Source organism: Macaca nemestrina, chromosome 12 (assembly GCF_043159975.1).
Source record: "Macaca nemestrina isolate mMacNem1 chromosome 12, mMacNem.hap1, whole genome shotgun sequence".
Lineage (NCBI taxonomy): Eukaryota > Metazoa > Chordata > Mammalia > Primates > Cercopithecidae > Macaca > Macaca nemestrina.
In genome coordinates, this window is record NC_092136.1 from 51,471,431 (window position 1) to 51,487,836 (window position 16,406).

The following is a 16,406-nucleotide window of genomic DNA, read 5'->3' on the forward strand; positions in this document are numbered from 1 at the left end:
GTTTGTAATCATGTAAGTGAACTGATAGATTTAAGGAAATAATTGAAAGTCTGGTAAAAAAAAAAAAAAAAAATACTGTGCTCCATGCCACTTAAGTGTTCATAGCTGAGTCTGGCACAGTGTATTTACAGAAGTCACAGCAGGTAAAAAAAATAGAAAGGACGTAGATTTGGGGAAATTAAAATTTCTTATTTTCAAATAGTTTTTCATAAAATTTTGTAAGACTTTATAAGCCTGCAAATGTTTGAACTAGCTTCATTCACATGTAATAATTTCTTGGATTACATCCAAAACTCTAACTTAGTTGAATAATTTCAAAGTTACCACTAAAGGCCTAAGTTATTCAGTGTTAATACTAAATTAACTTCATGTAGAGAATGGCTTTCATTTATATTACAATATTTGGATTTTTTCTAAGTCACTTTAATGACTGAATTTTCTATTAATTCTTTACATTGGCTAGCTCTAACACTTTGGTAACATTTAATAAAATAATATTTTTAGTATTTAGTTTGCAGGCTAATTTATTCTCACTTGTTTCTTTACCCACTTACTGAAATTTTATTAGTTAAAACAATGTTTTGGTGACATTGTACATTCACCTTTTTTGTGGAGGAGGGGAACAAGGTCAGTTGTATATTAATGTAGGCTGTTCATTTGTATTAGTCCGTTCTCATGCTGCCAAAAGGACATACCCAAGACTGGGTAATTTATAAAGGAAAAGAGGTTTAATGGATTCGCAGTTTCATATCTCTGGGGAGACTTCACAATCATGGCGGAAGGCAAAGGAGGAGCAAAGGCGGCAGGCAAGAGTGTGTGTGTAGGGAAACCGCCCTTTTTAAAACCATCAGATCTTGTGAGACTTATTCACTACCACGAGAACAGGATTGGCGAAACTACCGATGATTCAATTATCTCCACCTGGTCCCTCCCACGACACGTGGGGATTATGGGAACTACAGTTAAAGATGAGATTTGGATGGGGACACAGCCAAACAATATCAATGTTTTATGTGTATATATATATATATATATATATATATTTATTTTAAGGTCTTTCGTCTCTATCCCACATCTGAACTGTATTTTTTAAATTGTTTCTTTTGCTGGTATTTAAGTATTCTTGTTTTTATATTATGTTGTGTTTACAGATTCTTAGGATTTTGTTGGAAAAGTGCAAACATCAGGAAAAATTGGTTGATAAACAGCTTTGAGGGCAGCCTTCTATTTTGTAACTGTCTGATTTTAGCTGTGTACATAAAATTTTATTGGCATACCAGATTTCAAACACTGACTTAAGGGAAAATGATATATTATCCTAATGCTAAGATTTGGAAATGTTCACTGATGAAACTTGGTATAGAATAAATTTTCCTGCTAGGTCTTGTGCAAATCTGAGTTATAAAGTTAGGGTGAAAACATTTCTTCTTCATTTCAAATGAATATAAACCATTTGAAATAATTAAGAATATGGCATTGCTTGCATTATAAACCTAGCATAGACAGTTCATCTATTTTTTTTAGATTTAATTTTGTTTTTTTTTAGACCATTTCCTTGAGGTTTCTAAACTGGATTATATTTATTGATGTTGCCCAGTGGACCCTGCCTGTGGCTCTTCTCAGTTCTTTCTAGTACTAGAAACTCTATATGTCATTGCATCTGGGAAATAATGGCAAAGTAGACGTGCATTGAAGGAGTTCTTTTCCCTATCTCTCGCTGACTTCTGCCTCACCCCTATATGCTTCCTGCCCTGAATATAGAAATAGGATCTTTCTCAAACCTTCTCATGGTGGTAGCTCCAGTAAAGGGATAGGTAGGAGACCTAGGATAGGTGGAGATCTCCTGTAGGGTAGGCAGTGGCAGATTAGGGAGGGAAGGAGGGTATATACCCACTAGAACCCAAAGAAGCTCTGCCATTATCAGCTGGGTCTATATGAGTTATTTTTAAGTTGTCTATATACCAGATTGAGGATCCCTAGCCCAAAAATCTGAAATCTGAAATGCTCCAAAATCTGAAACTTTTTGAGAGCCAACATGATTCCACAAGTGGAAAATTTCACACCTGACCTCATGTGATGTCACAGTCAAAACACAGTCAAAACTTTGTTTCATGCACAAAATTACTTAAAATATTGTATAAAATTATCGTCAAGCTATGTGTATAAAGTATATATGAAAAGTAAATGAATTTTGTGTTTAGACTTGGGTCCCATCCCCAAGAAACATCATTATGTATATGCAAATACTGTATTCTAAAATCAAAATATTCCAAAATCCCAAACACTTCTGGTCCCATGCATTTTAGATAAGGGATATTCAACCTGTATTGGAGATTGCCAGAATGTGGTATGCAATTCCCATCTGTCTGCAGACAGTCAACATATTGTGGCACTGGCTTTGTTTGTATGTCATTGGATTATAATTTTTTTCATGGAATTTTTTTTACTTTTTGTAAAAGTAATAGATTCTCAGAGTAAAAAAGTGGGAGAACATACAGGAAATGATTTCCTTATTTCGGTCACCCTAAAGATACGTAGTGTTAGCTTTTGGAGTAAGTTATTTTGTATTTTGTATTTATTTTTCCATCTAAACCATATAAATAGTCATAAATTATGTATATCCTGAAAAGCTTTGATGTATATATATCCAAGGGAGAAAAGCAAGTGCCTAAAATCCAATTGCTTAGTTTTCTGCTCATTTATATGGCGTCTACTCTCTGAAGGATAGACACAAAGAAAAGTTTTATTCTTCCTTATGCTTTTTTTTTCCTTTGCACCTGTACTCAGGCATGTTGACTACTCTCAGTTTAATGTCATGACCACTGATCTTTATGGGCCTTTAGTGCTGACTGGAAATCCTACATTTCCCTAGTCCACTTATTTCCCATTTGTTTGGATAATTTTTACATACTTTCTCATATTCTTCAACCTGTAACACTTTCTTCTCTTTCTTCACTCTTGGCTGATAATGCGTATGTTTTCCTGTTTCTGTGAGAAATTTGTACATGTCCTTACCTCCATATCTACTAACCTGAGTGCTCAGGTACCCCATGAGGTTCACTTCCCTCCACTTACATGGATAAACTGTTCATCTGTCTATGAACAACTTCTCTACCAGACACTGGATCCTGTTCCTTCTCACCAGCTCATGGACTTTACCCCAGCAGTTGTTCTATTTTAGATGAACATTCCTACATGATCATTCCCATCAGCATACAACATGCTACAATGTCTTTTATCTTTAAAACAAAAAGACTATAGCACAAACTTTTAATCTCACATTCCCCTCTGAGTATGTTTTTTCTGCCCCTCTTTAATAGCAAAACTCCTAAAACTTCAACTTTCTCTACTTTTTCTCCTGCCGTTCTTGATTGTACTGACATCAGGGATTCAGTGCCACTGTCAGTATCACTAATTGGGCAAATGTCAGTGACGTTTGACATGGTTGATCACTCCCTCCTTTTTGAAGCACTTTATTTGGCTCTGAGATAGTATTTCCTGCTCCTCCAGCCTCCCCAATGTCCTTTGTTGGTACTACTTTGTCTCCTTGTCTCTCTAAAGTGTCTTGGGCTCTGAATATGCAAAGGCAAACATACCTTATCTCCTACCCTTGAGGGGCATGCTGTTGAAATTGAGATGCTATAGTAAGAGGTTTTTACCTTTTTTTTTTTTTTTTTTTTTTCCTGAAACAGGTCTTGCTCTGTCGCCCAGGCACAATCTCGGCTCACTGCAACCTCCACCTCCCGGATTCAAGCGATTCTCCTGCCTCAGCCTCCTGAGTAGCTGGGCTTACAGGCACGGGCCACCATGCCCAGCTAATTTTTTATATTTTTAGTAGAGATGGGGTTTCACCATGTTGGCCAGGCTGGTCTCAAACTCCTGATCTTGTGATCCGCCGCCTTGGCCTCCCAAAGTGATGGGATTACAGGCGTGAGCCACTGCGCCTGGCTGGTTTTTACCTTTTTAAAGTCTCTTCACAATTAAAGGTGTTGGTCTATGTCTTGACACACTTACGTGTTCTACCAAGTCAACTTGGACAGGCCACAGGGACGCTGTAAAAGCTTCTTTCCCCCTGTTCAGAGATGTTTAGTTTTTTGTCATATCTAGGTTCTTAGTAACCTGTCTGGCTTGCTCTCTGTTGCCGACGCAGCTTGTTTTCTTATACCTTTGTCTTAGACATGATCCTTTGTAGTTTCTTTACCTTCTAGCATATTTTCTTGTAGAAAATAAATGCCAGTTCTCCTTGTTCTTTGAATTTGTGGGTCAGTACTGGCCATTTCTACCACTGGCTCCTGAGATTCTGAACCCCACCAGGGAGGGGAGATCATCCAGAAGAGGCTTTGCTTGCTTGCTTGTGGCCTCTGTATCTGTGGACTGGGTTGCTTCTTTCATCCTTCTATCCATTCATCCAGTATTTATTGAACACCTTTTCTAGGCAGTGATGATGAAGCAGTAGACAGAATAGTCACTGAGGTTTACGTGAAATAAAAAGAGATCTGTAGAATTTGTATGGTTTTTTAGTGTTAACAGCCATCTGGTCCCTTAAGATATGCCAGTCATTTTGTTTATTCTGCTAAAGGTGTAGGAAGAAAACATAGGTAAATGATTTGCTTACCTTTGCTGAAATATGAAAGTAGGTAAATGTAGCAACACTTGAACCTGAAATTTAATACCACAGTATTTTGGCTTAGACAGTGGAATTTCATGATATATCTGATTTCAAGTTCCTTGTCCTCAACTCAACCCTGTCTAGAGATCAACTGTTTTTGCTTTTTTGTCTTTACCATCTTTCTCCTGGTTTACCTTGGTTGTTCCCTCTTTTTCCCCTGCTTTTTAGTTGCTTAATTATTAATCGTAACTGTTAATTTGAGAAAATAACTCATTAAACTTAAAATGATAGCTAAATATATCAATCCAGACTCCCATCTGTCAGTACTTTTGACCACACTGTGCCCCCTACAGCCTCCTAGGAAAAAGAACCCCTCCTTCTCAAATAATAGAGGGTCTTAACCACATATGGCCTTATCTGTGCCTTACATGCATCTAGAAGGGCAAATTTAGATGGTGAATGTAGGTGTAGGCACTATGAGGGCTTCTCGGTTTTGACAGGTCAATTTTGTTCAGGCTTTATTGTTAGCATATAGAACAGAGATATGCACTAAATAAATATTTGTTGAGTAGATGAATCTGGGTGCCAGTGAGTTAAGACGTGATATTAATATGATGATTCTTTTTACATAATAAATATTTGTGAAAACAAGTTTTGCTTCTGTAAACTTCATTAACTTGACATAACTCTGAGTGCTGCAAATGTAGTTTATTCAGTTTGGAAATATGTAGTACTAGATGAGCTCATACATATTATTGTGAACTGCTGCTGATACTTAATTGTGTTTTTGAACTGAGTCTTACTGGAAGCTCCCAAATGTAGTTCTGTGAATTTGTTGCATCAGATTTGCACTGGTTATTTAAAACAAAACATGTCTGGAAAGTGCTTAAATCTACCAAATCAGAATATCCAGGAGATGAGGCTTAATATTTGGTGTCTTTGTGAAATTATCTGAGTCGAGGAACCTCTAGGAAATACTTACTTGTGTAGCTTTCTTCAGTTTTCTTTTGATTTCTAAATTCCACAGTGCTATGGCTCCTTTTTATCTTTTATTGTTTGCTTTGGTGATGGCAATGCTATTTCTACTTAGTCAAAAGTATGCGGAGTCAGTGAGCTCACAAGCATGTGGTTAGAGATTTCTTCACCAGAAATGTATGTATGAATTTGCTGGCTTTGTTTCCTGGAAGACAGTGATGTGAAACCATGCTTTAAAAACATAAATCGCTGCACGTGGTGACACACACCTGTGATCGCAGCACTTTGGGAGGCCAAGGCCGGCAGATCCCTTGAGCCCAGAAGTTCAAGACCAGCCTGGGCAACATGGCAGAACCCTGTCTCTACTAAAAATAATAATAATAAAAAAAGGCACGTGCCTGTAGTCCCAACTACTCAAGAGACTGAGGTGGGAAGGTCACATGAGCCTGGGAGGTTGAGGCTTCAGTGAGCTGTGACCATGCCATTGCACTCCAACCTGGGTGACAGAGTGAGACCCTGTCTCAAAACAAAACCAAATAAAACAAAAACAAGTGAAGCACATAACCCTAGCAGGGTTGAATTACATTATGCATGATGGGTAGGACAAGGTATCTTTTTGAGCAGAAAAACTAGTGGAAAAATTCTAAGTACATATATTTCCTTCCCCCAATCATATTTACCCCAATAAAGTAAGTAATTTATTGAGATTTCTTTTGCTTTGTGTGTGTGTGTGTATATATATATATATATATATTTTTTTTTAACTTAAGAATGTACCTATTTGATTAGTCGTACACCATTTACTTAACGTGTTTATTTATTTAGCTGCTAAGCACACTTCTAAGTTTTGGATGTACAAAGAGAAGCCTGTCTTAACTTCCTAGCCTCAGAGGACATGATGACGTGGTGAAAGAACAAGAAAACCAAACGAAAAATGTTACTGTGGTGTTGTTAGAGAATTGTCAGTGGTAACCAGAGGGTATGATGGGAGCTCTGAGAAGGTGCTTCCAAAACAGTACCAACACTTAGGGGCAAGTTTCATTGCTCAGGTCTTGAAAGGTTAGTGAGGAAGAATTTGAGAGTGTAGAGTTGAGAGAGAAGGGATGACATCTGGGAAGATGGAACAGAATTTGTGGCAGCATAGGGGTATTTTATAGGAAGGAATTTCCCATGTCAAATTTTCCTCAAATAGAAATTGTCCTGTCTAAAATTGGTGCGTCTGTGAAGCTTTCTCTGTTTACGCGGCTTCCTTCCTTATTGTTAATTGTTCGGGTAACTTGATCAGTTTATATTTCAAATGCATAGGCCTTGTGGTACATACGTTATTTTGAAGAGAGACAAGGTAAATTTAAAAGTTAGATAAACTTAGATATACCAGTGCTATGTAGAACCTATGTGTTATCCTGTTGGAATGCAACAGGGCACAAATTGTTATGAAGTGTTGGATATATGTATATTGGTGTAATAAACTAATGATACTGTATTTAGGCTGCTAAATTTTTGGAATAGAATATTAAACTGGGAGAACAAACTACCTAAAAAGTTTAGAAGGAACAATACCTTGAGCTCAACAGGGTCAGGAATAATTCATATTCTAACCAGTCAAAGTAGAAAACCTTATATTTCTTGGAGTATTGGATAGTATAACTCAGAAGGGTTTTGTCCCAGTAATGGGGCAAAATTAGCCAAACTAAATGCCTTTCTGGTACCCTATAACAAAACCTAGAACATGACCTGAAAGGATAACATGTTTCCAAATACCTACATCCTGGAAGAACCAGGAATGTGTTTAGGAATACAAAATATCTCATACCCGGTAGGTAAAATTTCCAGCATTCTACTCAGAAATTCCCAGGCATATAAAGAAGCAAGAAAAATATGACACACAATTAGAAAACAAATATTTAATAGAAACAGATCCAGAAATGACAAAGATAATAGAATTAGTGGACAGAGACATTAAAACAGTTATTTTGACTGTTTTTTATACAATCAAGAAGCTAGAGAAAACATGTTAGAGACATGAAAGATGTAAAAAGATCCAAATTAAACTTTCAGAAGTAAAACTAATATGTCTGACATGAAAAATGCACTGGATGGGATTAACAGCAGAAGTAATTGATGAAAATTTCCACATTTGATGAAAAATATAGACACACATCCAAGAAGCTTAACAAACTCAGAGCACAAGAAATGTGAAGAAAATCATAAGATATATTATAATGAAATTGCTTGAAATCAGTGATAAAGAAAAAAATCTGAAACATAGCCAGACAGAGGGGGAAAAGAGCACATTACATATGGAAGAACAAATAGAAGGATGGCAGGAGTCAATCGTTGTATCTCATTGGAAACAGTGAAGCCAGAAGATAGTGGTGCAGAATCTTTTAAGTACTGATAGCAAAAACTGTCAACTAGAATTCAATACCCACCAAAAATTTATTTCAGAAATGAAGATGAAATAAAGACTTTTCCCAGACATATAAAAAGCGGGATAATTCATCATCAGCAGACCTGCATTATAAGAAATGTGAAAAGATGTCTTTAGGCAGAAGGGAAATGATACCAAATGGAAATCTGAATATGAATCTACAAATGAATACAGAGTACCAGAGATGGTAATTATGTGGATAAATGTAAATTACTCTTACCATAACTGAATATTTAAAGCAAAAATAATAAACACATTGTGAGGTAAAAGTTAATAACAAAAAAGAACAGGAGGGAGAAACATTGTTGTTAACTAGTTTGTTTTTTTCTTGAGAGACAAGTTCTCACTGTTTCCCAGACTGGCCTTGAACTCTTGAGCTCAAGTGATCCTCTGCCTCAGCCACCCAAGTAGCTGGGACTTTAGGCACACACCACTGCACCTGGCTTTGTTGTAAGGTTCTTAAACCATACTTGAATTGGTATAGGATCATTTGAATTAGACTGTCATGAATTAAAAATGTATACCATAAATTCTAAAACAGCCACTGAAATAACCGATATATAGTTAATTAACCAACAAAGGAGATAAAATGTAATCATAAAAACAACTGAGCTAACGCAAAAGAAGGTAGAGAAAGAAGACAACTAGAACAAAGAATAGATGATATGGATAGGAAACTAATAGCAAGATGACGCAACAATATCCGTGAGCACATTAAATGTAAATTGTGCAAATGTCTCAGTTAAAAGGCAGATATGTTAGATTGAATAAAAAAACAGGATGCTACAGGAAATCTACTTTAAATACGAAGACACAAAGGTTAAAGTAAAAGAATGGAGTAAGGTATTTATATAGCTACTTTAGTTATCTTCATGATTGCCTGACTAGCAATCATGAAGATAAAAAGTAGCTATATAAATATCAGACAAAGATTTCAGAGCCAAGACTTTACTAGGAATAAAGAAGAGTGTTTCATAATGATAAAGAGATTAATTCATCAAGAGGACATAACAGTTCCAAACATTCGTGATCTAATAGCTTCAATAATCTTGAAGCAAGATGTTGAGAACTACAAGGAGAAATGTACAAATTCACACTTAAAGTCAGAGACTTCAATACCCCTCTCAACTGATAGGAAGGTAGAAAGAAAATCAATAAGGATACAGTTGACTTCAGCAGCAATATCAAACAGCATATCCTAATTGACATTAAGTGTACACTTTATCCAACAACAGTAGAATGCACCTTATTTTGAAATAAGAATGGATCATAAAGCCTCAATAAATTTAAAAGGATTTTAGTCAGACAGTGTGTAGTTCCTGACCACAGTAGAATTCACTTGGAAATTCATAACAGGTATCTAGGAAATCTCCAAATATTGGGAAATTAACATATTCCAACTAACCCTTGGGTCAAAGAAAAAAATGAAAAGGGAAATTACAGAGTATTATGAACTGAATGAAAATTAGAACACAAAATCAAAATTTGTGGCATGCTACTAAAGAAGTATATATAGAGAAATTTGTAGCACTAAATATTTGTATTAGAACAAAGGTCTGAGTGACCTTTAGGTTCTTTCTTAAGAAATTAGAAGAAAGAGAAAAAACCCATAGTAAGTAGAAGGGAAATAATAAGAGAATGAAAACCAATGAAATGGAAAATAGTAAAACCATAAAGGAAAGAAAAACTGGCGGAGCGTGGTGGCTATTCCTGTAATGCCAACTTTGGGAAGCTGAGGCGGGAGGATTGCTTGAGCCCAGAAGAGCAGTTCAAGACCATCCTGGGTAACGTAGTGAGACCCCACCTCTACCAAAAAAAACAAATAAATAAAAACCCCAAACTGGCTTTTTGGAAGATCAATCAAATTGACAAGATTCTTGCCAGAATGATCAGATAAAAAAGAGAAAAGACACAATATCAGGAATGAGAGCAGTATCTTCACTTTAGATCCTTCAGATGTTTGAAAGATAATACTATAAACAACTTTATGCCAATAAATTCAGTTAAATGAAATGGACATATTACTTGTTCTGAAACAAAGTGTTCCAGAACATTGAAGAGAAAATTCTTTCCAACTTACGTGAAGCCAGCATAGCACTCAGAAACCCAAACCAGAGGAAAACATAAATCCACAGTCCAATCTCTCTCATGAACACAGATATAAAGATTCTTAATAAAATATTAAATAGAATTTAACAATATATAAAAAAGGCAATATATCACTCAAGGAGAAGTTATTCCTGGAATGGGTTGTTGGTTTGATATTTGAAAGTGCGTCAATATAATTAATCATATTAGCAGACTGAAAAGGAGAAATCATATAATTATCTCAGTAGATGGAGGAAAAAACATTTGGCAAATCCACCATCCATTCCTGATGAACACCTTATACAAAGGGAGTAGTGGAGAACTTTGTTAACCTGAGAAAGGACATCTACAAAAAAATTCTATAACTGACAGCATACTTAATGGTGAAAAACTAGCTTTGTTTCTAAGATCCAAAATAGGTCAAGAGTATTCCCCTCACCACTTATGTCATTGTACTGGAGGTTCTAGGTAGTGCACTAATGCTGGAAAAGGAAATAGAAGATACCCACATCAAAAAGCAAGAAATAAAACTGTCTTTATTAGCAAATGACATGGTTATATAGAAAGGCCTGTAGGATTTACAAAAGAACTCCTAGATAAATGAGTTCAGAATGCTTCCAGAGTATGAGATATACAAAAATTATGATCCTATTTTTGTAGTGTAAAAATTATGCCTCATTGAAAAATGACCAAAAGAACATGGTTCTCTGTGGTTGATAGGTTCCTAAATTTTCTTTGATTTTTTTTCCCTCCCAATTTGGCTTTTCTAATTTTTTCATCAAGTGTTTAATTTTGTGATAATAACAGCAATAAAGGGTATTATTTTCAGAAATATAATTTTAAGCCCCACTATATAAATGTAAATATAATAGAATTTAATAATTTTTGGTAAACGTCACTATTCAAATCCTTACGTTTAAAACATGTAGGAACTTACATTCATTTATGTTTTCTTATTCTGACCTGCCATTTTATACATCAATCAGCTAATGCCACCTTTCCTTGATCTCCAAAATTTAAGGCATTGTGAGGGCCTGTAATTGCATTCATAATTCATTTCTCCCCGCGTACTGATGAGTGTCACCTGTGTACCAGTACTGGGGAATGCAAATGATGAGAAGACCTTATGGCCTCTGAAGCTTACACTTTTCACCATCCTCACCTCTTGCCATTTTCTCTCTTTGCTTATTGTATTCCAGCTATATGACACTTCTGTTAGTTCTTGGAAAGCCCATTCACTCTCATGCCTCACACATTCTTGTCAGGGATACTTCTTCACACCCCCACCCTCCGCCCCTGAAATCCATACTCTGTTATCTTCTTGGCTTAAATGTCACTTCCTCAGGGAAACTTTCCCTGATCCCCTGACAGAGTTGTATACTTTAATAGCACCTTACACTTGCCATTCCCAGAATGTATCACTGTTGTATTTAATACTTTTTGTGTCATCTCTAGTTGGAAATATTGTTGTAGGCTAGTATTTCCATCACAGGTATATTCTGCATTGTTCTGCAGAGGTGGGCTTTAGTTTATCTTGAGCTGTTAAGTCTGTTGGTTCATCTTATGATAAAACAACCTGGCCTCTGGCTGAATTATTAGCACAATCTGGGGCCACGATTAGATGGAGCAAATCCAGTTGTTAATAATGTACCATAAACATAACTTGGAATTTCAGGTAACACAGGAAGAAGGACAGCAGTTAGCACGGCAACTTAAGGTAACATACATGGAGGCATCAGCAAAAATTAGGATGAATGTAGATCAAGCTTTCCATGAACTTGTCCGGGTTATCAGGTAAGCAAAACACATTCTAGAAGCATGTTTTAATAAATTAATATTAAATGTTTTTAGCAAGAAAGGATATTTTATATAGAAGTGATTCTTTTTAGGAATTAATGCACATGGTGCATTAAAATTTTTAAGTACATATTCTAGGCACTTCTAGAATATAAAATCCAATTTAATTATGAAGTATAAAGTACACATAGGATTTTGAAAAGAATAAATGCTGCTTCCAAAGGGGGTGATAGTGTGAAGATAGTGATGACAGCAGCTAACTTTTGCATGGTAATCTCTGCCAGCTTCTGTGCTAAATGTTTTACATGTATTATTATATGTAATCCTCACCATAGCCCAATAAATTAAACACTGTTTTATCCTCACTTTCAGAGGAGAAAACAGGAGTACAGAGAAAGAAGTTAAATAGCTTGTTCAAAGTTTAGGTATTAAATGGCAGAACTGGGGCTTTAATTCAAAACTCTGATTCCAGAGCCGGTGCTCCCACCTCATCCCAGGCTGAGAGTAAGCCAGGTAGTAGAGATTCAATAATCCTGCAAGATGTGAAGCATAATGTCCCACACAACAAATAATTTTTCTGTTAGATGCCGTAGGGGGCCCCGTTGGCTTAAAAAGTGTTAACGGGTTCCAAGAGGCTGAAGGTGTTGGGTGAAGTCTGATAGAATTACTAGATATGTTTGTGGGTGAGAAAAATGAAGTTGCTTTAGTGAGTAGGATTTGATTTATTATTTTGGGTCTTGGTGCCTGGCCCCTGTTTCATACTTTGCTCTGTAGATCTGGGACTCTCTGCTAGTTAGACAGTTTGATAGGAATGTGAAGTGGGCTGCCTTTTTTTTTTTTTTTTTTTTTTTTTTTTTTTTTTTTTTTTTGAGAGTGAGTTTCTCTCTGTCTCCCAGGCTGGAGTGCAGTGGTGTGATCTCAGCTCGTTACAACCTCCACCTCCTGGGTTCAAGCAGTTCTCTGCCTCAGCCTCCCGAGTAGCTGGGATTACAGGTGCCTGCCACCACACCCAGCTAATTTTTGTATTTTTGGTAGAGACAGAGTTTCACCATATTGGCCAGGCTGGTCTCGAACTCCTGACCTCGTGTTCCACCCACCTTGGCCTCCCAAAGTACTGGGATTACAGCGTGAGCCACCGTGCCTGGGCTTCATATTTATTTTGTATCTAAGGTAAATTGAGACCTGAGCAATGATCTTCTACTTATTAACTCCTTGCCCAGGCATTATCTTTCTGTGAAGGAAAAAAAAGTGAAGGTTATAGCTTTTTCTTTTTTAGTAGTTTGTTAAAAATCCCAGTCCCATTATTTTTTAATGGGTACAGAGTCTCAGTTTTATAAGATGAAAAAGAGATCTGGAGATGGATGGTGATGATGGTTGCACAACAACATGCATATACTTAATACCATCAAATTGTATACTTAAAAATGGTTAAGACGGAAAATTTTATGTTATATGTATTTTGCCCCCTTTTCCCATTCCAGTTCCATTTTAGTGTTAAGCAACTGATGGGGCAGTGCCTTCTTAAAATAATTGTGACTGCCTTTTTGAAATGTTGTCCTTGGTTTTGGTTCTTCGGCTGTCTCCTTATCCATCGGTAATTCAGGAATGAGGGGGGAAGTAAAGGAGGTTTTTTGTTTGTTTTGTTTTTAATGCCAGGAACTATTAGATATATTTTAATATCACAAGATCTTTAATCCTCACAACAGCTGTGAAAGGTAGGTTTCCATTATTCCCCTCTAAAAAACTGAGGCTCAGACTAGGTTAACTAACTTTGTCTAATACTGAATTTAATAAATGGCAGAACACAGATAAGACCTGCATACCTCGTAAGGTTAATTTTATATTGCACTCTAATGATGAATCTTTATTCTTAAGTATACCTTAGAGTCATGGAATTTCAAATTGGGATGGGAACTTAAGAGATTACTGAATCTGGTATCTCATCTGATTCAGGACTCATCCATTAAAGCAACTTCACAGCTCTGCTTATGCTGGTGTTGACGCATTTGTGCCCTTTTTTGGTGGGGGTAGGAAAGAGAGAAATAATATGCTTTGTTCCCTCGTTGAAGTTTAACATTGAAAAGCATATGCCCTTAAAGTGAACTTGTGGAAAAAATAACCTGTGTTTGTAATAGTAGATTACCAAGAAGGCAATTATATTTTAGAATTTTTTATCTTACAGGAAATTTCAAGAGCAGGAATGTCCTCCTTCACCAGAACCAACACGGAAAGAAAAAGACAAGAAAGGCTGCCATTGTGTCATTTTCTAGAATCCCTTCAGTTTTAGCTACCAACTGCCAGGAAAAGCCCTCATCTCCTCCTCCTCTCCTCGGTTTACATCTTGTTGGTACCTTTCTAGCCTTAGACAAATGATCACCATGTTAGCCTTAGACCAAGAAGCTGGCTAGTTCTTTCTGTGAAGCTAATACAATGGTCATTTCCAGACAAATTTAAAGGAAACACTAAGGCTGCTTCCAAGATTATCTGATTCCTTTAAAATATATGTCTATAGACACAGACATGCTCTTTTTTTAAGTGCTTACATTTTAATAGAGATGAATCAGTTTTGGAATCTAAGCTGTTTGCCAAGCTGAAGCCACAGGTTGTGAAATTTTTAACTTTTGGAATCATACTGCCTACTGTTACTCTAAATAGAAATATAGGGATTTTTTTAATGTGAATTTTTGCCTATCTTTAAACATTTCATTGTCAGCCTTTGTTAATCTTAAATACACTGAATTGAATCTACAAAAGTGAACCATCTCAGACCTTTACTGATACTACAACTTTTGTTTTCTGGTGGCCAAAATACCAAAATGCTTATTGTATTTATGGATTAAAAACTGCTCATAAAAACCTGTGTTATTACTCCTACTCTTGAAGATGACAATATTCTACGTGGTCAAATATTTGGACTCATTCAGGACTTAGACATTTCAGTGTACTTGATTTTTTAATTTAACTCTTTTTCACAGCCATGCTAAGGGTAAAAATGAATAATTTCTGTTTGTCTTCCTTTTCGAGTATTTCTGGATAAGGGATTCAAAAAACTAAAACTGTTTTTGTTTGATGTAATATAAAATATGGAATTGATCTTTCCAGGGTCAGAGATGATTAATGTTTTTGCTATATACTTTTATACATTATTTTCTTATCAAACTAGTTAACAAGTATTTTTATATGTTTGTATGCAGATATGCTTTCGCAGCATACCTTGTGTATATGTAAAGATAAGTATTTAATTCTCACTGTTCACTTTTAACTGACAAAGAAAAACAAGTGGAAACTACAGAAACTGTGGTAGAACTTTTACTTGCTGGTCTGGTCTTGGTTTTACCCATCTTTGGCCAGTCACATATCTACTCAAGAAAACTTCCCAATAGAGTACAACAGGATGAGACTCTGAAATCAGTTTTAATATTCCCTGCTAGATATTGATTGTTATATGAAGTATTAAGTGTAAGCTTTTAATGGATAATTAGTATAACTGTGGATGGCATCTGATTTTGTTTTTAATTCTGTGGATTGTGTTTAAGCAATTCAATAGTATGTTCCTGATTTTGAGATGCTAAGTGGTATTGCACAGTTGTCACTTTATCAAGTGTGTACAACAGTCCCATGAAGTTTATAGAGCATACCCTTGTATAGCTTCAGGTGCTAGAATTAAAATTGATCTGTTATCACAAGATGATGCTTGATTACTCATTGTGTTAATTTAGTGGTTTCTTAAGGGAACAAGTGTTAGCGAAACTTACTTTAGTAGCTCTATGCCTTTTCTCCAGTGTCTTAGGGTTTGAATCTAAAAGTCAGCATTGGTCATTCAGCAGGTGGAGTGGATGTGAAACATTTGATGTTCTTTGACTTTTTGAATATTTACTTAAGTCCATGTTTCTTAAACCTTTTCTATGAAGTGTTCCTGATAGAGAAATCCAACTGTAGAGGCAGGTGAATACCTACATAGATACCCCTCTGAAGATGAAACTGAAAACAGCTAAAGCCACACACACATTTATTTGAAGACCAGTAAAAATAATATAATTGGCCGGGCATGGTGGTGCACACCTGTAATCCCAGCTGAGGCGGGTGGATCACCTGAGTTCAGGAGTTTGAGACCAGCCTGACCAACATGGTGAAATCCCATGTCTACTAAAAATACAAAAATTAGCCGGGCATGGTGGTGGGTGCTTGTAATTCCAGCTACTTGGGAGGCTGAGACAGGAGAATCGCTTGAATTCAGGAAGCGGAGTTTGCAGTGAGCCGAGATCGTGCCATTGCTCTCCAGCCTGGGTGACAGATTGAGACTCTGTCTCCAAAAAAAAAAAAAAAAAATTATATAATTATACGCTGTACTTGATAGTATAATTATGTCGATATGGAATTATTTTCCAGGTCTTCTAGTACAATTACTGCCCAGGAAGATACCATGTTTATCCTGTGGCCTTTGTTACTGTAGCACTATCATGTATCCTCGGTAGTACTTTCAGTTGGCAAAGTTTGTTTTAGTTA

General features: G+C 36.2%; 1 protein-coding gene across 7 annotated transcripts in view; it reads left to right on the forward strand.

The window, feature by feature from the left end:
* LOC105486925 (RAS related 2) overlaps positions 1–15,586 on the forward strand; it is a 114,726-nt gene extending 99,140 nt beyond the window's left edge. For all 7 annotated transcript variants that reach the window (XM_071075058.1, XM_011750064.2, XM_011750063.3 and 4 more), the window contains exons 5-6: positions 11,779–11,897; positions 14,083–15,586. In XM_071075058.1, the coding sequence (XP_070931159.1) occupies positions 11,779–11,897; positions 14,083–14,170 (207 nt within the window). In that variant the 3' untranslated portion in view covers positions 14,171–15,586. The remainder of the gene's footprint in view (positions 1–11,778; positions 11,898–14,082) is intronic.
* Positions 15,587–16,406: the final 820 nt, after the last annotated feature.